Raw genomic sequence first — 21,374 nt, 5'->3', positions numbered from 1 at the left:
GGAAGATATGAGGAGATAAGAGGTGAGCCAAAAAGGTATGTTAGGATTGTGAGAGTCTATCATAGGGCGCGTGGCCTCCATTTTCCCCACAAGTCACACACACTTCAGCAACCTCTGGAGTCTTCCTTTCTTTTCGAAAAATTTTCTATCTAATTTTCATGGCCACTAATCAAGGCCCTCAAATGCAACTAGTGCAGTTGTGCATACATACAGCTCCATATTCCAACTATAGGTGAGCAGTGAACTGATAACTAGATTCAGGATTCAGAAGTCACTTCATAGTAAATGGAACAATCACCATCGCTGGATTTGCTGCTTTCTGCCTTTCTCAGATGAATAATAACAAGGTGAGTTAAGGTACAAAAGAATGTGTAACCTGATACATTTTTGACAAGATCTAAATTTACAGCATCTCAATCTCAGGACTACAACAACAACACTACAACTGTAAAATATGGGGGTTGGGTTGCACAGACCCCAAAGGCTGTTACCAAGGCTTGAGGTCACCAACTGGACCTGCAGTCCAGTTTAGGATCTTCTGACCTGGCTTCAAGTAAACACTAGGGTCATGAGGCAACTTTCGTGCTAGTCCATTGAGAACTTGATGAAAAGCATCACCTGGTTCAGCTGGTTGTGGGAACAACATAGCTTGCTTCATTGAAGGGTTAGCAAGTAATCTCTGCTTCCTCAGTATCAGTTCCGGTGGGATTGAAGTGAGTATCGTGTCCAAGTTGGGAACATCTTTCTCATCTATAAACACGCCAATTTCTTCCCATGGAATTGCATCAGCAAAGGGTAGAACAATGTCATCTGCTATGATAACAGGAATGCAACCGAAAATCACTGCTTCAACCAATCTTGGGCTCCAAGGAGCCCAGCCAAGTGGGCATAAACAAAAGACTGCACGTTGCATGTCCTCATAGTATGTGGTGGGATGCTCTGTGGAAATGTCAAAAAGCGGATTGTCTTTGAAGTTCTCCCACACTGCTGCTCTTGCACCTCTACAAATTCGAAGAACAAAATTAGACCAAGATATCTCCTGTCTTGGAATCATAAGAGAAATCAACCAAACCAAGGAAGCCAAAACTTCTCATTATCTACAGCACATAGCAATAGAAGAAAGAAGTGCCTTTACTATAAAAATTGTGTATTTGTTGACTTCTTCTTTTAAATAGCTATTAGAAGTTTGTACCGTCTTAAATGTTTTAAACTGATAAACGACTTATGTAATCAAACATTTGACTCCATCCATTTTTGACCACTGAAAAGAAGAGGTGCATTTTGAGCCTCAAATGCTGTAGCCCTTCCTCAGCTTTAATTTCAATGTATAAGGTTTATAATAATTACCTTGCATAGTAGCCACCTTCTGGGTCATTTCCTACATCATAAAATAATCCTCGGAAGTAAACAAAAATGGATCTCGGAGTTTTCTCCGGAATTAAGTGGGTTTGCATTTTCTGCGGAGGGGCATAAGGAGGAACAGTAATTGAGCCCTCTTTCAAGCAAACATGATTCCGTTGCCCAAAAGTCTGAACCAAGGTTGCACGTTGGAGCAAGGGGAGAATACCTCTTTCAATTGCCTTCTCTTCCTGAAATAATATAAGCGATCATCATACATGGATGATTGAGAAATCTGACATGCTTAAAAAATACACCATAACATTACATAATGGGGCACATGCACATCAGGAAAGCATGAAGCTCTACAGGTTATTATGAGGAACAACCTAATAAGACTAGGCCGAATGGTGCAAACATGCAATTTGTCACTATCAGAAAGTTTGAGAGATGAAGTAAAAGGTAAACCAAGCTCCATACCTGATAATGAAAGCATGCTGCAAAGTCATGAGGCACAACAAAAAAGTGATCAGCCCCTTCAGTGTGGTTCCAATAAGGCCAATTTGAAGAAATAAGTTGTATTGCACTTCTCATCATCCGTGGTGACTTGAAAGGCAAAGGAAGGCCATTTGGAGTCAGATCACAAGTGGTGTAAACCGGAGTATAAAACCAATCAGCCTCCTCAGGATTAAGGGTTCGGACAGGGCTAGATAGGAGAAAACGATGCATGTAGATCTCAGCGGCAAACATATGGTTAAGGCATCTCGGGTCCCTCTGCAGAATCTTCTTATTGTATTTGCTTGGAAGCTCATAAACAAAAACTTTCAACCTTCCCACTGGATCATCGTCTAAGACATCACCAGCACTACCTACATTGAGTACAAACAAAGCATACATGAGTTCACTGACAATTGAATTTTCAGTAGCTTCTGAATCTATACAAAATCCAAAGATTTCAAAAACGCAAGTCCCACTCAAAAGCATAAAGAAGGACCTAGTCACAAGGGCGCTCCAACTACTTCTAAAATTACCAACATTACTACAGTTATGTCCTTAACCATTAGAAAACTAACGCCTAGTATAACTGAATTTAAATCCAAGAGCAGCATTCATGTCTTTGACTATGTTCTAATGTCAACCAAAATCTAAGAACACTAAACAATGGCATTCTGCATTTGCTAGCTTTCTGGAGCTCCAATTCCATTCAAGTAAACCAGCATTACTACAGATGGTCCTCAGCCATTAGACCATTCTAGCATCAAATATCAAGCTTTTTAGTATATGGAAACACCAAGCATCACTCTGTTCACTCTGTGAACTAAATACCAATCATTTCCCAGACTAACATAGTTATTATCAAAATAAAAACTAAGAAGAATAGATAACATTAAGAGCTAAATTAACATCCAACAACATATGTCCAATTGAACTAATTAAGATAGCAGATCCCAAAACCTATGAAGATCCCAAAAGCACCCAATCTTCAAGCAATCAAACCCAATATGGCAACACAAATTTCCATAAATACATCAAAACAGTAAAAACCCAGAAACAGAATCATCTAAAAATGAAGTCTTTACAGTTTCCCCATACCTGAAATCCTCTCAGTTCGAGCTTGCTCCCCATAACCAATCTCCAGAACCAAAGCAGCACAAACAAGCCCAGCAAAAACCCACTTCCAAAATCTCATATTTCCCCGATCCCAGTTTTTCTTCAGCTAAAAAATAAGTATCCCAAGACAGAAATGGAGCTGGAGATTCAAGTCAAATGAGAAAGATGGGTTCTTTGCAATCTGGTGAAGGTGACAGTTGGGACGTCAAAGACGATTGGGTGAGAAATTGCTTTCAAACTTTGAGCAGCTGAAATGAAATTGACTGAGAAATTAAAATGGGTTAAAATAAACAGAGAATCGATTCAATCACGACGGTGGGTTTGATTCCAAGTCCGTCTCAGTCTTCAACAGCAAAGACCAAGCCTTTCCCAACTGTCTGGTTTTCACAATTTGTAAATCTTTCTGATTAGGAAAACTAAATAATTTAAATATTTTTATAGATGCCAGGTAATTTAAGTTGGGGTCAATAGATACCAAAGAGTGGGAAACTGGGAACCAAATTAGCCAATGAATAGATAGGCAGCTGATGAAAACATTGAATTAATTTCTCGTTAGATTTCAATGTAAATTGTGGTGAAATTTACAGCATCAGAATTCAGAAGTCAAAAGGCTTGGGAGTTGACTAATTCTTGCTAGATTTGTTTGCAAATACATTTAATGACATTTTTCTACTTATGACATTTCTAAAATCCCTCCCACAAAATGAAGATTGATTATTCTACTTAAATGACAGTACATTGCATATTGTAATTTAGGGTTAAGGTTTATGTCCTCTCTTTGTATTATATAGTTTTAGTAATCAAGGTTTGAGGTAGCCGCACCGATCCTCCTTCAAAAACAAAATAGAAAAAGAAAAAAAAAATCTTAGTTAAGAATATTTGTATATTCTTGCAATAAGTGGTTAAATTTAACAACAGTAGATAAAAATTATTTCGTTTGTGGAGAGAGACTCCACATACCGTCTTATGATTATTTATTTTGTAGAATTTTTTTTTTTGCGCAATTTGTGAAATTTAAATAAGACCAATCAACCCCGAACTAAGGTTCTCCTCGTCAATCTGATTTTGATTAGCTTTGGCGATCGGTGGTTCATTTTGGGTGGTCCTATTGGACGTCAGCTCCTCGACAAAGGTGTTGCACATTGCCACTAGGGATTGTGTGGTGGCACTCAACATGATCTCGGTGACCGTTGTTGTTAGTGCGACGACTAACCCTAATTTCAAGGACATGGATACGATATACGTAGTCTTTGGGTTGGCTAGTCTGAGAACTGAAAATAAGCTCAAGTGCTTGATTATTGGACAACTAGTTGTACATTAATTGAGGTCTTAGGCAACTAGTATTCTATTTCTTAGGAATTTGAGTATAAAGTTAGTTTCCTTTGCTTGGGTTCTCTTATGAACTTATTACTTATGTTAGTCAATGAGTGTACTGATCTTTATGCTTGTAGCTTCTATCATTATTACAAAATCACATGGTCATGGTGTTAGATTTAGTAGTTAGTTAAAACTTAAAGGTAACGGTAAAAGTAGCTACAAATCTCAATGCTAGAAAAAATATTATTTTCTTCCTAAATAAGTTAAGAATTATTTGGGAACTAGATTTTATCACATTTTTTTGTATTTTCTTTCATGTCTTCAGTTTTGTCTAAGTCTTCATTTCTTTCTTCATTTACTGATTTCAGTCTTTTTCAATAATTTGGCAAATGGATTGTAACACTTATTTCTTTTTTTGTTTGAAAGCAAAGTAACACATATTTGTGATGAATTGGACAGATGAGAGTGACTGTACATAGTACCAATGACTCGCTAATAACCCACAGTCATTACTCATGACATTGACTCGCTGCTCACCCTTACTCATGACTCTGGTAGTCGACAAATTCTTACCAGAACTAGGGTGGATCTGGTACGGTTACCAGAAAAATCTGTCTGAACCATCTACCGACCGACTCTTGCTCGGTAAGAGAAACGTACTACCAAAATCGGCCCTCGAAGTTAGTGTGCCGACTTCTCGGTAACCGAGACTTTCGGCATACAACGGTTGGTAATCGGTAGATACCGATTTCATATCGTTGTCACTCTGCTTCAGATCAAAGCACCATACTTGACTCATCACTTCAAATCAAAGCACCATCTCTACTTCAAATCAAAGTACCCATCAAACAACTCTCACTCTAATAACCCACAAATCAAAAACGAAAAAAAAAAAAAAAAAATCTATCAAACTTGTTCAGCTCCTCAGTCGTGACGGCGAACCAAGGTGGTGTAACGCCTCCGTCTCGACGACGAATCACGACTGGAGCTTCAAAGCATCCTAGTAAGCCTTATAAGCCTCCTCTGTCATCCTCTATTCCTCTTCTCCATGGAGAACAGATAGAAGGAAGTGGGTGATTGGTGAAATCTGTTTGAGATTGGAGATTAGTTCAAGGAACAAAGAAAGAAGAGGAAGAATATGAAGACTGTGGAACTAGAATTCGAATGCAATTGAGTTGCCCTAAATCCTTAATTTGGGAACGAAACGAAAGAAAGATAGGCTAGGAATGAAGAAGGAAAAGCATCTGAGGCTTTGAAATAGGTTTGTTAAGTTCTTATTTTGACTTTATGAGTTCTGTAAGATAATAAATATAGTTTTTGCATATATATTATTAAGAAGAGCTAGTGGTTGGACATGAGCCTCTACATCCACGAGGTGATGGGTTCGAGTCTCAAGTCTACGTATATTAGCTGGTATACGTATATCTCAGTTGGTACGGTATACCGTTGATATACAAAATTGTGTACCATAACCGAGCCGAGGCTCCTCTCTACCGACAAGTCGGCTACCGACATCGTTGGCTCAGCTCAAATCTTGACTGGCTGGTTTGTCTCAGGACAAAATGCCAACCCTAACCAGAACCCACTATATTTCCATATAACATACTTACCAGAATTCCATACATCCTACCAATAAAGGAAACAATGGAAGAAAAAGCCAGAAGAGCACTATAAGATATGGTGTCAATCATATACATGAAGCACAATGCAATCTTGAGAAGAAAGAAGGACCCAAGAAAATAGCAAAGCTATAACCAGTGTTGCCGGATTCGCTCCTCCTACCGGCAACCCGCATTCCAGATCGCCATTTTGAGCATTCCCAATTATTGGCAAGGAGCGGGTCATGAATTCAAGTCTCAAGATCCATCCAACCTCTGATTTCTTCGGCTTCCGGAAAATCAAAATCTCTGAAACCCAAATTCCCAAGGTGGTGATGATGTGTCTCAACTCCTTTATGAAGGTTCCCGATAGCGAGCATTTTTGGGATTCAACTTCGGTGGCTGAATGAAGCGAGGATTGGAGGAACAAATATTCAAAACGTGATTTGCACATTTGGTCTTTTGATTACTACATAATCACGGGACAATCTCTCTATAAAAGAATTAAAAGGAAAATCAAAATTCTATATAGTAATTGACGTGACTGTGGTTGATATAGTATGTTAATAAAGGTAATTTAAGTAAAATTAAAATCATTTAGAATTAGCATTTAGAATTTTTATTAATTTATTTTAATCAAACTCTGCAAACATAGCTCAGCATACCGCGTACCCTACCTTAAAGACTAGGGTACCGCGTACCCGTCCGCAGATCAAGGAAGAAAAAATGGCCGATATTTTCGTTTTTCTCATATCACAATATGTCTTTCACCCTCTAATAGTTTATTATCTGATATTTTCAATATTTTTTAATATTTCGCCAAAATATTCGAAATCTCACGAAAATATCACCATGTCATCAAAGTGATTGATTTTTGACCAAAAATCAACTCAAAACGCCAGAAATTGGGTGCAGCGGGTTTTGAACCTCGCTTGGCCAATTTGCTCTCAAACGACTTAGCCAACAGTGCTAAGCGAGCTTATGGTGTTTGTCTGCTTCTTTATAATATATATTACCTTCGAATCTGAAAACTTTGATGGAAATTAATAACCGACTTGCTATTCCTTTTTTTTTTCCCTACACTTTCCATATGCAATGCATGTATCATATACATATATAAGGTATGATGGTCTAGCCCTTTTTTTAGTTTCAAGCCATAAAAATAAATTAAATTTTAAAATTTAAGTAAATTTTTAAGATTTATCAACGATTCAGCATTTACTTATTCACCTTAAATTACTAGAACTCATTATAGATTAATGTTTTGTCAAGATTTTCTTTTTAAATGTAGTAGATAATTGACAAAACAAACATCTCTCAAAGTTTTATTGAAAATTTTCTTGTTCTTCTTCAAATTTCCATAAATTTTCTTAATATTTTATTACTATCGATATTTCTCCGAAATTTTCAACGAAATTTCTATTTTTTGGAGAGTCGATATTTCCGCAATCACCGAAATTTTACTCCTAGCCGCAGATTGCATTGTGCTTCATTTATACGATTGACACCATATCATATGGTGCTCACAGAAAGAACTATATGATATAACTTGTAGCTTTGCTATTTTCTTATGCATGTGTACAGCTTGGGATGGATAGATGGATACATGCCATTAATGAAGCTCCTCGACTCCTTTAGAGTTGAAATTGATGGGGGAGCAAACGGACAGAAGAATTTAATTGAGCGGGAAAAGGTGGCCACAGAAGACTTATGCCTTTCTAGAAAAGTCCTATTCAATCTGCAGTTCTCTATTTCTCCATCAGCATTCCTGAGCTCTCTTCCAGCTTCATCTCTATTTATCAGAGATCTTATACATTCTGCCATTGTCTCTGCGAGAGAGAGAGAGAGAGAGAGAGAGAGAGAGAGAGAGAGAGAGATGAGTATGAAGGACTGTAAGAAAATAGAGTCTAAGGAAGAAGAAACTTCCAAAGATGCAGCAGTAGTAGAGAGAGATGATTACATGAAAAACAGCAGTGAATTGGTGGAGCTGACCAAAACTCGTCTCATGAGAGCTTTTGTTGAAGCCCAGGATCCTTCCTCCAAGGTACTAAACATGATTACATATCATATCTTTCTGAATCACATACAATCACTAGGTTTTTACTTGATCTTCTGTTTATGACTTTTGGGGTCAATGGGGTTATGAGAAATTGTAATATTGAAAATTGCAACTACTGATATAACATTTAACTGTAGTGTGATATGGTGTGTCATAGATGTGCACATGTGAACTTGTGTGTTGGTGTAACTAATAAAAGCTTTGATTTGTCTTCAAAAGTGATGTCTTGCCCAGGTCATGCATCTCACCAATCTGTTGTGTTCCTGAAATAATATGCATGTGGAATATCAGATGCAGTAGTTTATTAACTCTGGTAATAGGCATATGGAATATCAGATGCAGTAGTTTATTATCTCTGGTAATAGCAAATATTACAAACCCTACATTTGACCGCTTTATTAAAGCCAGCATATATATTGCATGACCCTATTTCTATCAACCCAAATTAATTCAATTCCGTGTGGGAGAGGTATATCATGCATTGCCTCATGGTGATTATATTACAGTTACAGCAACTTCATAATTCAGAATAAAAATAAATAAACAAAGATTCTTCTAGTTATAGGAAATGATTTTTCCGATATGCTCCAACTTAGCGTACTGAATTCGCCGGTTCTTTTGCTCACACCTCTAGATATATAAAGACGGCTAAAACTAAAACTCAAGCAAAAACACAGTGGAGATACCCAGCAAAGGCATCAAGTCCGTATTTCTTATGACTTGTCAGTTGTTAGCATTTAAGTGGAGGCTTTAATATTGGACCCAAATGGCTGCCTTCAGCATTAATAACATTTCCAAAGATAGAATAAAGTTCTAAGGAGCTGAAATTGTTTAGAACCACCTAACACAGTTCTTGGTTACATTTCAAAGCCTCTTTTTTCTATTTTGAGGTCATAATGTACGATAATTTCATTATTCATCCTCAACGGCAACTAGCATTTAAGCACTGTCCAGGTCTTAGTTTTCATTTTTATCAGAGAGAGTAAGGGAGAAAGAGAGGGAAAAAAGACCATGGATTCTGATATAATACCTGAGTTGGAGTCCAACAAAACCATGAAAGATGAAGCAGAACAAGCGGTAGCAAGGTTACATACAACTACAAGTAATGAGATGAAAAGCAGCACCCAAGAGACGGAGGAGATGAGAAGAATTCGTCAGATGAGAGTATTTGTTGAAAGGAAAGATGCCTTCTCCAAGGTGATTGCTATATACAAGTGAACACAAAATTATAGTTAATACAGATAAAGCTAGTGAATATAAATGAAACTATATCAAAGTATACAAGGATCGTTTTCAGGTAAACTTTATTGATCTGTAACCAATAATGAAAATTACCTGCTTGTGCTCATGTCAGCCCAGTATGTTTTACATCTGATCTTATGTTCTGCCGAGGAAAAGCTCAATCTGCAACAAAGTCTTGATTAGCAGGTTGTTAAATTGTGAAATGTGTAAATGTAATTTGTGTGCAGGAAGTGGATGATCTGATGTTAAGAAGGTTCCTACGTGCTCGTGTTTTAGATGTGGAGCAGGCATCAGACATGTTCCTGAAATACTTGAAATGGAGACAATCATTTGCTCCTAATGGTTCAATTTCTGCTTCAGAAGTACCCAATCAAATTGCACAGAACAAGCTGTTTTCACAAGGTTCAGACAAGAGGGGATGTCCAATAGCAGTTCTACTAGGTGCTAGACACTTTCAAGTCAAAGGGGGCCTGAAGGAGTTTAAGCGTATGTTTTTACATCTGGATATCTTTCACATGAAACACTTATAACCTATGGCTCAAAAGAAACTGAGTAGATATACTGGCTTGGTCTATGATTCTAACAAATATCTATAATTTTATCATGAGAAACAAATAGAAGCCTTGCAATAACTTTACAAATCTCTCACTGCAAAATCAGTGGATGCTTGCAACATCCAATCTCAAAATAAGATTTACATTTCCACTCAGACAGTGTATTCTTGTATGTACAGGTTATGTAGTCTATGCTTTCGACAAGTTATGTGCAAGGTAACTTCTTTATTTTCCAAGGGGATTTAACATACCATTGTGCATCAAGAATTAAGATGTAACACAGAAATTTAGTTTTGGATCATGAGGATACAGTACCATAGCAGTAGTCCGTAGATTCCAAAACTGTAATTTTTGATGATTTGAACTTGATGTTTCAGGATGCCACCAGGACAGGAGAAGTTTATCTTCATAGGTGATCTGGAAGGTTGGGGATATTCAAACAGTGATATCCGAGCATACCTAGGAGCTCTCTCCATTTTGCAGGTCTCTGCTCCACTATACTACATATCATTTATCTGTACAACAAAGTAAAACAAACAGATTACTCAGATATGTAAAAAATCTGGACAACATATCAACCAAATAACCAAACTGAGAAGTTTAACTTTCTTAAATCATACAGAAAAAAGCTAAAAAACAAACAAACAAACAAACAAACTTGAGAAGCATAAAAAATAAAGGATGGTGCCCTTATCAGAAACTAAACATTAGAAAAATCTCCTAAATGCATAACAGTTATACTGATAATTGCAGGACTATTATCCAGAAAGACTAGGGAAGATGTTCATTGTTCATGTGCCTTTCGTGTTTATGACAGCATGGAAAATCGTTTGCCCTTTCATTGACAACAAAACTAAGGAGAAGGTAAGTTTCTGAATTTCTACATGTGAAGATGTTTTTAACTTTCCTGCGCTGTTTTGCCATGCAACATTATCAGTATAAGCAGCACTGACACTTGACGCTGGTATACAACTTCAGGCTTATATATACTTGATTTTGTTCATTCTTCTGCAGATAGTATTTGTTGAGAACAAAATGCTGAAATCAACTCTGCTTGAAGAGATTGACGAAAGCCAACTTCCTGAAATATATGGAGGCAAACTACCACTGGTTCCTATTTAGATTGTGCAAACTGATTACCATGGCAAAGAAAAAAGCAAACAAGTCATGAGAAAAAGTTCATCTTTCTCCATAAATCTTTTTATTGCATGGATTGATATGATTAAGTATTTCAAAATAATGGATAAGACCCCTTACTCATACTATGAATGCATGTAATTTGCCTACATTGTTTTATGGACCACATGTGTTTGATTTAAGCTTCACATATGGAAAGAAACATGTAAATGCCATCTCAGGGTGAAAAAGTGTTGTTTCAATACTAGCGTTAAAACCATACTTGTGACTGATTGTAACAGTACCAGTACTTATGAGCCTCGATCTGCTGTAGGTCGACCATTGCATATGGTGCTTACTGCTTAACAGTAACTTTAAATTTCAAAGTAGTTCACCTCTAGTCAGTTTGTTAGCAGTTGACCAAGTTTAAATATCTGGACCATGATGGCTCTCTCCCAGTGTTACCCTGATGGGGTATGACGGGGTATAGGAATCGAAGATTATTCAGTATCACATAGGTTCTTGGTTATCCTTCAAGTGCTTCTAGATTTCTACAAAACAGCTCATACAGTAATCACTTCGTTGACAAGTCATACCAGATATTGATGGTATTGGCTACCAATAGTCTCCACACAAACACATACCACCTTCAAAGTGGTGAAAACGAATCCTATCCCTCACAATTATAACTCTATTGAGTAGTCTTGAAACCAACTTTATCCAGCAATGACAGTCGTGACAGATCCGAAGGTTTTTTGAGATCCTGATTTCTGTTCCAGGACTTGTTTTCAGGATCCCATAGGCCAACGCCAACTTTTCACTATGAGAATTTAAATTTCCCTCTTTTTCCTCTTCAGATACATCCATCAAAACCAACTCTGTCACAGGCACAAAGCCCTCCGACTTGGTCCTCTTGATCAATGCTTCCAACACTCTATATATTGATTTCATTTCAGGGTGTGTCTGATCACCAGCCCTGAATTGGTGGATCACACCTTCCAACTCAAGCCAACTCTTCCCTTGATTTTTACGAACTCTTTTTTTCTTCATCATTTCTCGCACTCTCTCTGCACTGTCCCACTTCTTTATAGAGCAATAGGTATTTGAAAGCAACACATAATCCCCGCTCCTGGGACGGGACATATTGGCAATGGCAACTTCTCCAAGTTCTGGATTTCTATGAGTCCTGCATGCACTGAGAAGTGCCCTCCATATAACAACATCCGGCTCCACTGCCATGGCCTTTATAGTTGCATAAGCCTCTTCAAGAAGCCCCGCTCTACCCAAGAGATCAACCATGGCTCCATAATGCTCAATTTCTGGCTGAATTGAGTACCGACTTGTCATCAAATCAAAGTACTTGCGACCCTCTTCCACCAAGTTACAATGACCACACGCTTTCATAATGGCAACAAAAGTTATTGAATCAGGCAACACATAATCAATCTCCATCTTCGAGAACATCTCTATTGCTTCCAAAGCAAGCCCGTGAATCGCCAATCCATTAATCATCGCATTCCAAACCGAGACATCATCATGCCGCACATTACCAAAAATCTCTCTAGCAGTCTGCACTCTACCACACTTTGAGTACATATCTATAAGAGCCGCACTCAGTATAAAATTCATCTCGATTCTCTTCTTCATCATCAGACAATGCACCCTCTGCGCATTATGCAGCGCCCCAAGCCGCGCACACGCAGTGATAACAGACGAAAATGTGAACCCATCCGGCTCCAAACCGGACCTCACCAGCTTCCGGAACACTCCCAAAGCCTCCTGAAAACGCTCATTCCGAACACAACCTCCAATAACAGTGTTCCAAGTAACTAAATCCGGGTTGGGGACTTTTCGGAACACTCTTTTCGCAATGTCACATTCCCCATTCCTCATTAAACTTTCGATAACGAGATTAAAATAGTTGACACCACAAGCAGAATTGACAATTTGATCCACAAGTTGCGTAGCAAGAGTGACACAACCACAACGCTTATAAACAGCTAAAAGGGAAGCAAGGAGAGAAGGGTATGTGCCGTATCCACGTGTAACGATTCTAGCGTGGGTTTGGATTGCAGTTGCGGAATCCAAGTGGAGTTTGCAGGATTTAAGAACATGGTGGAGTTTTTGGTGTTCTGAAAGAATTGAGAAATATAAACATTCATAATTTGATGCCGAGTTTCATGAAACGTGTGTGTGAGGTAAGAGCAGAGTGGGTTGATGGGTTAGCTTATTACCTTTATCTCGAGATGCTTGGGCGCCGTTGAAGGAGGTGAAGGGGAGGTTCTTCAGCTGCGGCGTCGGCGAGTTGATGACGGTGCGTGAGTCAGCGGAGGGGTTTAGAAGCTTCTTCGCCCCTTTTACTCGGCTATGTATCATCCTCGTCATCTGTCAAGACCTCCGTGTCGCCATAGCCAGCTTCTAAAATTGCTTTTGATTTTGATTACAGTGGGTCGGAGTCCCGAGTATCCATCACCCGGCCCGTATACTGTGAAGTTGTTTTTGTGAAGTGAAAGAGAAATAAATCGCAACTATAAGATAAGCTTAGGTTGTGTGAAGACGAAGAAGACTCAACCAGTCTGATTTCTTATTTAGGTATCCTGTTAAAGTTTTTATTCATCTGAAAAGTTGATAAATTTTTAAAAAAAATTTAATTTAGCAATACTGCTGCAAATACTTTTAGCTTGATTATAACTTGACGTATACTTAATTTATCTTCTTATATATATTTTGTCGACATATCAATTTGCATAGTAATGAATCAACTATAGGGTACCCCCTCAACTATGTTCATCATTTAGTATGTGCGGCCATTTGTAATATATCTTCGCAATAACCTATACATGACTATATCTTTGTTATTCGACCATGTGGAACCAAATTACCTCACTCGACCACTTCACCACATGGAAGATCGATTCAATTCAATCATCATCTGCCTGACTACCTCGCAGGGGTTCATCTTACGTGAACTACTCCAAGTCAGATTGCCATAGAATCATAGATAACCATAATGAATAGTAACACAAGCACACATTGCTCCCCCAACTAATTCTGCTCCCAAGTAACCACCACGTACTATGCCCATCACTGTGCCCATAGTAAAAAGTACACTTTATAGGTGAGAGAGAAGTAATTCCCAGGTCGAGAAAGCACTGAAACGACAAGGTAAAAGGAAGAGCATAGCTCAAAGTAAAAGTGTAAAACCATTCAACGTAAAAGCCAGTGCTCCAGAGTCCAGACTCTGCCCTGAGCCCCGACGAGTCATCCCCAACCCAGAACAAGGTACACGACGTGTCGACCACCCATTGGTCCCTACCTCAAAAAAAACCGTCTTGTTGACCAAATATTAATTAATAATTTCCATCCTCGTCTCAAAAGAAGAGAAAGTCGAAGCTCCAAAACAAAGTGCGCCAAATTCCAAATCTTCCTGCACCTCCCCCATCACGTCCCATCATTCATGGCCCACCACCCGATCCCCATCTCCTCTCCTCCGCCCGCCGCGTGGTGCTCGTCTGCGGCCACCTGTTGGATCCCCGGACGGGAACATGTATGCCGCCGCTACAGGCGATCGCTGCCACCCGGCGATATCTCAGTTTTCATCTTTGCAAGTACAGAAAGAGAAACAGCCTTTCTGATCGAGACGACTGACCCTAGTACCCAGGCTCTCTGCCATGTTTACGTTGCCAAGGAACAGTAACTATGTATTTACTCTCCCTCATGAAACTACGAAAAGGCCCTTGCATGCTTGTCGTCTTCGGGTAGAGTTTCAGATTTGAGATTCAGAAAATCTTACACAAGATATGGGCTCTCTCCAGGTCTCAGTGTCCTTTGTCCTTGAAAAGCAACAGGGTTCATTATGATGGATAGTGATCGACGGAAGGACGAAAATTACCATCTATTACCCCAACACCAATCTCAGTCCTGGAATTCCATTATGCCAATACTTGCAAATATTGCAAACTTTCGGGGAGGTCCGAACTCCGAAGGGCAAGTCTACTGGGAGTCTTGTTTTGCCCAGTAATGTTGACATTGTGTTCTTAGCCCTAGCTAGGTAGTCAATTGTTTTACTAAATTAAATTGGGGTTTTACTTGCTACAGTAAAAAAAAATGTAGGTTTGAGTGATTTCAACCAATCAAAATTGCTGTTCGATCACGTTGTTAATAATACTGCATGCAAAACCTAGGGATTTAGAAGTGCGTGGAAATCTGGCAAGAAAGTTAGCAATTTCAGAGAATTGCACAGGCTTTGGGGTTAGACATTAAAAAACTAAGTAAAACTCGTAGGTAAAAAAAAATAAATTGAAATTTACTTATCGAGCGGGATCACATTCTGCAATAACTTGGTTTGGTTTGGATCCATCCCCAGTTTGGGTATAGTTCCCTCCTCGGGAACAATCAAATGCAGGGGTAGTTTGGGGAAAAAAGGTCAAATAGTTGTCTTTATAGGCCGGAACAGCTACAGCTCTCCCCAACCACAAAATAGGTGAGTGTTCAGCTACGACTAAACACTGACACAGTGAGAGATAGAACAACACTAAACAGAGTTAGGGTGAGCTGAGCTGAGCTTCATGGATCCAAATGCGTTCACTGCGAGTTTGTTCAAGTGGGACCTCCGTGGCATGGCTGTTCCGCCGAACCGGCTTCAGCTCGAGGCGGCGGCCGCGGCCGCAGTTGCTCCCCAACAAGTCGCCGCGGCTGCCGCAGCCGCTGGTTACTCGGTGCGGGCGCCGAGGGAGACTGGGGGGCTGGAGGAGATGTTCCGGGCTTATGGAGTGAGGTACTACACGGCGGCAAGGATAGCGGAGCTCGGGTTCACTGTGAGCACGCTTTTGGACATGAGGGATGAGGAGCTTGACGACATGATGAACAGCGTGTGTCAGTTTTTCCGGGTGGAGCTACTCGTCGGGGAGAGGTACGGCGTCAAGTCTGCCATCCGAGCTGAGAAGAGACGACTTGAGGAGGAGGACTCGCGGCGGCGCCACGCTCTCTCCGGTGACACCAACGCTATGGATGCTCTCTCACAAGAAGGTTAATTTCCTAGCAAACACATGAGTACTCGTATATGTATCGATCTGACTTCTTACCTTTTTCTTTTGCTTTGTTTGGTAATTAGTGAGAATTTAACAGGCTAGACCTAATCTTTGCACAGAAGTATTTCCCTTATTAGCGTCTAATGATTACAGAATATTGTTTACTGGGAAATAAAAGGTGTATATCTACATGTCTATTTGAGTATATGTGTGTTCGATCCATTAATATGATATTGATGCATGTGATGGGATGGTTGGACAGGGCTGTCGGAGGAGCCAGTGCAACAAGAGAGGGAGATGGTGGGGAGTGGCGGAGGAGCAGCATGGGAAGGGGGTACGGCGGCGGAGAGGCGGAAGAAGCTGAGGAGGATTAGGAGAGGTGGTGGGCATAGAAGTAGTAACGAGGGTATTGATGATGATGAGGATGAAGAGAACGATGACAGAATCAATGGAGGAGGAGGGGAGCGCCCGGGTAGGGCATTAGGTATGAGGGGTAGTGGGAGAGAGAGACAGAGGGAGCACCCCTTCGTCGTCACGGAGGCTGGGGAGGTGGCACGTGGCAAAAAGAACGGACTGGATTACCTCTTCCATCTCTACGAGCAGTGCCATCAGTTTCTGACCCAGGTCCAGAACATTGCCAAGGAGCGCGGTGAAAAATGTCCCACCAAGGTACGTGATGGTTAAAACTTAAAACCCTACACATGCATTAATTCTCCTGCTATGCTACTGTGGGTAAAACAGTAGTTAATCATTGTAATGAGTAGTAACAAGGAGGTAAACTACTATTCGCTCAAAAGGGAATTCCCATGACGGTAATAATTTTGATTTGACAAATTTACCCGATATGAATTATTTCAATCAATCAATAGTAGCTGCAGCAGACCCATCCCAGTTCGTACCAATTAACCAGCTGTTCCTCATGACACCAAAGTAATTGGCCAGTTTTCAACCTTTGATATGTAGGATGAGGTAATGTTACTCTATATTCTCTATTGATGATTGATCCCCTGATGTAATATGAACTTTAAACACGAAGCTGTAATTAATAAGTAATCATAAATATGACACTGATTTAACCCCTCAATTGATTAGAGGATGTGATTGGTATAGATGTTCATACGCAGCAGTAATGTATTGATTTGAAGACTGAAAAAGGCAAATGAACAATTATAATACATTCCTAAATTTGCTAATTTGCTACTTGAAAGTTGAAACACATATATCAAGCCAGCTCTGGTTCATAGTCTATACCATAATTGAATTAATTTCTTGCACTATAAATCTTGATCTACAGGTCACAAACCAGGTGTTTAGATATGCGAAAGAGGAAGGAGCGAACTACATCAACAAGCCGAAAATGCGGCACTACGTTCACTGCTACGCGCTGCATTGTCTGGACGAGGAGCGTTCAATTGCGCTGAGGCGTGAGTGCAAGCTGCGAGGAGAGAACATCGGGGCATGGAGGCAGGCGTGCTACAGGCCTGTTGTGGAAATAGCTGCAGGCCAAGGTTGGGACATTGACGCCATTTTCAGTGCACATCCTCGACTATCTGTTTGGTATGTTCCTACCAAACTTCGTCAGCTTTGTCACGCCGAACGCAACAATGCCGCTGCCTCTAGCTCCGCCTCAGGTGGAAGCGGTACTGCTGATCCGCTTCCCTACTGAAAGAGAGGTACAGAGGGAGAGGGTTTGGGGAAATTTACCCGTGAATTTTATGTGTAACTGTAAGCTAGAATCGAACAAGTACTAGTCGATGGATGTTTAAGGTCTACAACGTACTCTGCCTACTATTAGCTATGGTAACTGTTCAAGTACTAATCTACCATAATCTGTTCAAGTACTATTAGCTATTACCATAATTTCTTTACTTTTGAGTCATTCCAGACTTCCAGTAAGACTATTGCATAATTATCTAGGTTCGCATGCATGTTTTACATCCATTTAATTAAGAAACTCGATTCAGGGTTCACTATATATACACTAAGTTTTTATAAAAGAAATATGAAGTATGCATACGCGTACATTTGATCAAATATTGGTCGATTCCTATTTATCAAGAAATCGAATTAGCTATCCATTGATATTATTGATGCTACTCAATCTTATTTACACCCACTCAGATACACATTCATATTATTGAGCATCAGCTTTTTTCACAAACTTGTTAATACTAAGTTACTCAAACATGTGATGTGACAAAAATATACGTACGTGTTTTAGACATTGTTATGTACATGTATACTTTTACTATTATGAATAACGCTCAACGAATATTAGTCATACATACATGGTTAACAAAACACTGTTAAATGATTACCTCATATAGCTTTGTTAACACAAAATATAAGTTACATCATAACAAAAGTAGATCTATTCGCCTTTTGCTTAAAAATATATGTTGTTTCGTACATACATATCTATTTTTATTTTGCATCTAGGATAAAAACTCATCGAAAAATTAGCATACATAGTTAATAAAATACGGTTTGAACTTTGAAGAACCATTACCTTAGCTTTGTAGGAGGTTCAGATGATAATCAAGAGAGAAACTTTGGATTAATCTATGGTTTTATAGCATCTTAAGTTTTTTTTTTTTTGGTTAAGTTCTTAACTTTGAGCAATTGGGTCTGGGTCTATACACGGTGACGTTCTCGCTCATTTCAAACAATGATAAAACGACTGTCGTTTCGAAGAAACCAAAATTTGGGGCCAAATGAAAACCGTTGCTTAAATACGAAAAGCTTATAGAAACCCACTCTGGCACTGTGTGATGAAACTCCCGCCAGAAAAATGGGGAGCCTCGGGAGATCATATGAGACGTCGCCAGCGGCGGAGCTCCGATCAAAGCTCCTCAGAGTCTTCCGCGGCCACGAACAAGTGAAGAACGCTTTCCACCAACTGAAATCTCAGATCCAAATCGGCCTTCTCCAAGTACCTAATTCCTCTTTTACTCTCTTCGATTTTGTACCAATTCAAATTCAAATCACTGAAAACTAATCGACCTGTTCTTCTGTAAATCATGGAGGCCGAAGACGTCTTCGCGTCTCTGGCGATTCCGCTGATGAAGCTCGTAGGTCTCAAGACGGTGGAGATGGCGACGGAGGGCCGCTTCACCTCCTTCATCATCCAAACCGACTCCGATTTGCGTTCTCAGCATCAGGTTTTGATTCACAAGCAATTTTCTAGGTTTTCCTTTCAATTTTTTTTTAACATATAAAATCTTTTCGTAGAGTTTCGGATCGGGATCCGGACCCTCGGGTCGGTCGGGTCAGTCCGATCGGAACCGCCAGTGTGCGAAGATAGAGATCTACGCCGCCAAGGCGGCGGTGGCCGGCGAAATGGTAATCGAGAAGCAAAAGGATCAGCTGATTCAGCTCGTCCGGATTCTGAAGCAAATCGAGTCCCAGGTGAACAACGGCCAGAGCCGCATGGTCCAAACCCTAGCCAATCGCCGCCATTCCCTCCGCAGATTCTTCCAGAGAGCCGTCGCTTACTTATCCACCGTTGACCGCGTTGACCAGGTGGCGGTGGTGAACCTCCTCCGGGAGATTTTCAACGAAGTGAGTGCGGTGTTGGAGTCGGTGGAGGCTGACGTGGAGGGCCTGGTGGAGGATTTGGCGGAGAAGATGTGTGAGCCGATGGTGAAGTATGTGGAGGGGGTTAAGGCTGATTTGAGAAATGGGGCTTGTTTGGGGTTAGTGGGATTGGTGAAGGAGATGGCCAGGGCGGCAGGGGATTCAAAGGCGGAGTTGGAGGCGGCGAGGAGTAAGGCCACGGCGGCTGAAGAGAGTAGAGCTGAGGCTATGAGGAGGCTTAGGGAATCAGAGGAATATGTGAGGAGATTGAAGGAATGCTTCAAGTTATTGCCAGAGGCTAGTAAAGCATCTACCAAAGTAACCAAAGGCTTTGCTTCACATAAGGTATGACACCCCTTTGTCCTGCTTTGATTGATGATTTTACTTGATGCAAATATGAAGTTGTGACAGATTCATTGGGAGATATAATTTAGGTAACATAGTGAATGAGAATGAAATGCTTCATTGGCTTGATCGAGTCACTTAATTCGACATTACATTATGCTTTTGTTGAAGAAATGCTTCAAGTGTTTCCCAGAGCTGGATAAAGCTACCAAATCTATTAAGTTAGAAAGTCTAATCAGATCACTGACTATCTTCTTACTGTAACAATTCCTAGAAACCAATACAAGTATAGTCCAAACTACGTTAGAAGATTTCAGCTAATTTGATGAAATTCAGAGTTTTCCTTACTTCATTTAGACAGTGTGATATAATGTACTTTTTGGAAGCTGATACTACTATGCTCTCTTGTTTTTCTCTATGTGAAGATTTTAGGCATGGAGAAAGATCAAGCCAAAGATGAGCAGCTGTTATGGGAGCTATTGGAAAAGAAGAGAAAGTATCAAACTCCAGAGAGTCCACTTGGACCCAGTGAGCTTCTTCCCCTTCATCAATCGAATAACAAGCGCCAAAAGGCAACACATGTAAAGTTACCAGTGAGAAGCAGCAACTCTTATTCACTGCGTTCAAGAACCCCACGTTTGATGGCTGCTCAGATACCCTTGGGCTCGTCCCCTTCAGTGACATTTCGCTAAGCTGTTCAGTTCAAGTAAATATATCCCCAAATGCAAGTTTAATAAAACGTTGTTGATTCTGCTGCTGATTCCCGTCACTAGCTACTGGTAAGTGGTTTAGACTTTAGAGAGCTTCAGTATGATCCATTTTACTTTGCTGCTGCTTTTGTCTAATGTAGGGAACTTTGGTGCTGGTTTAGAGAGGAAGATATTGAGATGTTGAACATTATGGAAAATTTTCTTCCAACATGTATATTGTCTTATAATATGATTAATATCCACCATTGATGATGAGGAAAATCCCAATGCCCACCCATGCTTAAGTAGTTATATGTGTCCCTGGGTTCTATACAAAATAGAACAAGTTGATTGTTGTTTTCTGAGAAAGAACATGCTAACTTAGTAGCACTCACGCAGCGTGAGCAATTTCCAGCATTTGATGAGCGTCGATCACATTGTCGATCCCTTTCATCATCTGTTGGGAATTATTCACTCGCGTGAGAGCGACTAACCGGACTGCAACAAATTTAATAATGGTAATGTATCAGAGTCTTCCTTTCTTTAAGATAAAAGTTTTGTGTAATGCAGATTATGGAGTTGCTACTCTTTTCCTACCAACGTATACATGTACTTGTTTGAACATATGCATTCGCAGACGTAGCCACTCGTTCCCACTGCTGATAGGCTCATAGTGAAATGCTCATAAGAACCTATTGTTGATGAAATTAAAGCAAACCAGTAGAGTGTTTTGTTACCGGGTGGATATCCTCACCAAGTACAGATCGTTGTATAATTACACAGCAGTATTTTGAGATAATGACCGAGAACTGCTTATCCTATTCATTATATGGGGAAGAACTTCCATGTTCTTCGGATTTTGGAGTTTTGCCTTTTGTTACCTACACATGCATCCGGCG

The 21,374-nt window shown here is 40.0% G+C and overlaps 5 protein-coding genes across 5 annotated transcripts; 3 read left to right on the top strand and 2 right to left on the bottom strand.

Annotated features, from left to right (window-relative positions):
• Positions 1-277: 277 nt before the first annotated feature.
• LOC101299384 (probable beta-1,4-xylosyltransferase IRX10L-like) lies at positions 278-3,358 on the bottom strand. Its single transcript, XM_004300326.1, has 4 exons — positions 2,932-3,358; positions 1,819-2,207; positions 1,348-1,589; positions 278-1,001 (listed from the first exon to the last, which is right to left on the bottom strand). The coding sequence occupies exons 1-4, from the start codon at positions 3,026-3,028 to the stop codon at positions 488-490; spliced, it is 1,242 nt and encodes a 413-aa protein (XP_004300374.1). The 5' UTR covers positions 3,029-3,358; the 3' UTR covers positions 278-487.
• A 4,047-nt stretch (positions 3,359-7,405) lies between these two features.
• On the bottom strand, positions 7,406-13,413 carry LOC101298800 (pentatricopeptide repeat-containing protein At5g50990-like). The gene is made up of 7 exons (XM_004300324.1): positions 13,070-13,413; positions 11,141-12,967; positions 10,035-10,234; positions 9,259-9,327; positions 8,954-9,127; positions 7,825-8,186; positions 7,406-7,693 (listed from the first exon to the last, which is right to left on the bottom strand). Exons 1-2 carry the CDS (start codon positions 13,218-13,220, stop codon positions 11,451-11,453), a joined length of 1,668 nt encoding a protein of 555 aa, XP_004300372.1. The 5' UTR covers positions 13,221-13,413; the 3' UTR covers positions 7,406-7,693; positions 7,825-8,186; positions 8,954-9,127; positions 9,259-9,327; positions 10,035-10,234; positions 11,141-11,450.
• On the top strand, positions 8,972-10,926 carry LOC101299091 (random slug protein 5-like). Its single transcript, XM_004300325.1, has 6 exons — positions 8,972-9,120; positions 9,393-9,651; positions 9,899-9,935; positions 10,097-10,202; positions 10,473-10,583; positions 10,734-10,926. Exons 1-6 carry the CDS (start codon positions 8,977-8,979, stop codon positions 10,839-10,841), a joined length of 765 nt encoding a protein of 254 aa, XP_004300373.1. The 5' UTR covers positions 8,972-8,976; the 3' UTR covers positions 10,842-10,926.
• Positions 13,414-15,403: 1,990 nt separating the features above from the next.
• On the top strand, positions 15,404-17,531 carry LOC101298517 (protein UNIFOLIATA-like). The gene is made up of 3 exons (XM_004300323.1): positions 15,404-15,863; positions 16,128-16,534; positions 17,160-17,531. Exons 1-3 carry the CDS (start codon positions 15,404-15,406, stop codon positions 17,529-17,531), a joined length of 1,239 nt encoding a protein of 412 aa, XP_004300371.1.
• Positions 17,532-18,885: 1,354 nt separating this feature from the next.
• LOC101307124 lies at positions 18,886-20,478 on the top strand. The gene is made up of 3 exons (XM_004301706.1): positions 18,886-19,026; positions 19,097-19,786; positions 20,212-20,478. Exons 1-3 carry the CDS (start codon positions 18,886-18,888, stop codon positions 20,476-20,478), a joined length of 1,098 nt encoding a protein of 365 aa, XP_004301754.1.
• The last annotated feature ends 896 nt before the right edge of the window (positions 20,479-21,374 follow it).

This window comes from Fragaria vesca, linkage group LG5 (assembly GCF_000184155.1).
Source record: "Fragaria vesca subsp. vesca linkage group LG5, FraVesHawaii_1.0, whole genome shotgun sequence".
NCBI lineage: Eukaryota > Viridiplantae > Streptophyta > Magnoliopsida > Rosales > Rosaceae > Fragaria > Fragaria vesca.
Note: the sequence above shows the minus strand (reverse complement) of the source record. Positions and strands in the feature narration are given on the sequence as shown.

Coding starts and splice junctions, on each gene's coding strand:
- LOC101299384 (XM_004300326.1), bottom strand. CDS start 3,028: ATGAGATTTTGGAAGTGGGTTTTTGCTGGGCTTGTTTGTGCTGCTTTG. Junction 1,590..1,818: donor CAGCATGCTTTCATTATCAG/GTATGGAGCTTG, acceptor ATATTATTTCAG/GAAGAGAAGGCAATTGAAAG. Junction 1,002..1,347: donor GAAGGTGGCTACTATGCAAG/GTAATTATTATA, acceptor TCGAATTTGTAG/AGGTGCAAGAGCAGCAGTGT.
- LOC101299091 (XM_004300325.1), top strand. CDS start 8,977: ATGAAAGATGAAGCAGAACAAGCGGTAGCAAGGTTACATACAACTACA. Junction 9,121..9,392: donor GGAAAGATGCCTTCTCCAAG/GTGATTGCTATA, acceptor ATTTGTGTGCAG/GAAGTGGATGATCTGATGTT. Junction 9,652..9,898: donor GGGCCTGAAGGAGTTTAAGC/GTATGTTTTTAC, acceptor TTGTATGTACAG/GTTATGTAGTCTATGCTTTC.
- LOC101298800 (XM_004300324.1), bottom strand. CDS start 13,220: ATGACGAGGATGATACATAGCCGAGTAAAAGGGGCGAAGAAGCTTCTA. Junction 12,968..13,069: donor CCAAGCATCTCGAGATAAAG/GTAATAAGCTAA, acceptor CAATTCTTTCAG/AACACCAAAAACTCCACCAT.
- LOC101298517 (XM_004300323.1), top strand. CDS start 15,404: ATGGATCCAAATGCGTTCACTGCGAGTTTGTTCAAGTGGGACCTCCGT. Junction 15,864..16,127: donor GGATGCTCTCTCACAAGAAG/GTTAATTTCCTA, acceptor ATGGTTGGACAG/GGCTGTCGGAGGAGCCAGTG. Junction 16,535..17,159: donor GTGAAAAATGTCCCACCAAG/GTACGTGATGGT, acceptor CTTGATCTACAG/GTCACAAACCAGGTGTTTAG.
- LOC101307124 (XM_004301706.1), top strand. CDS start 18,886: ATGGAGGCCGAAGACGTCTTCGCGTCTCTGGCGATTCCGCTGATGAAG. Junction 19,027..19,096: donor ATTTGCGTTCTCAGCATCAG/GTTTTGATTCAC, acceptor ATCTTTTCGTAG/AGTTTCGGATCGGGATCCGG. Junction 19,787..20,211: donor AAGGCTTTGCTTCACATAAG/GTATGACACCCC, acceptor CTCTATGTGAAG/ATTTTAGGCATGGAGAAAGA.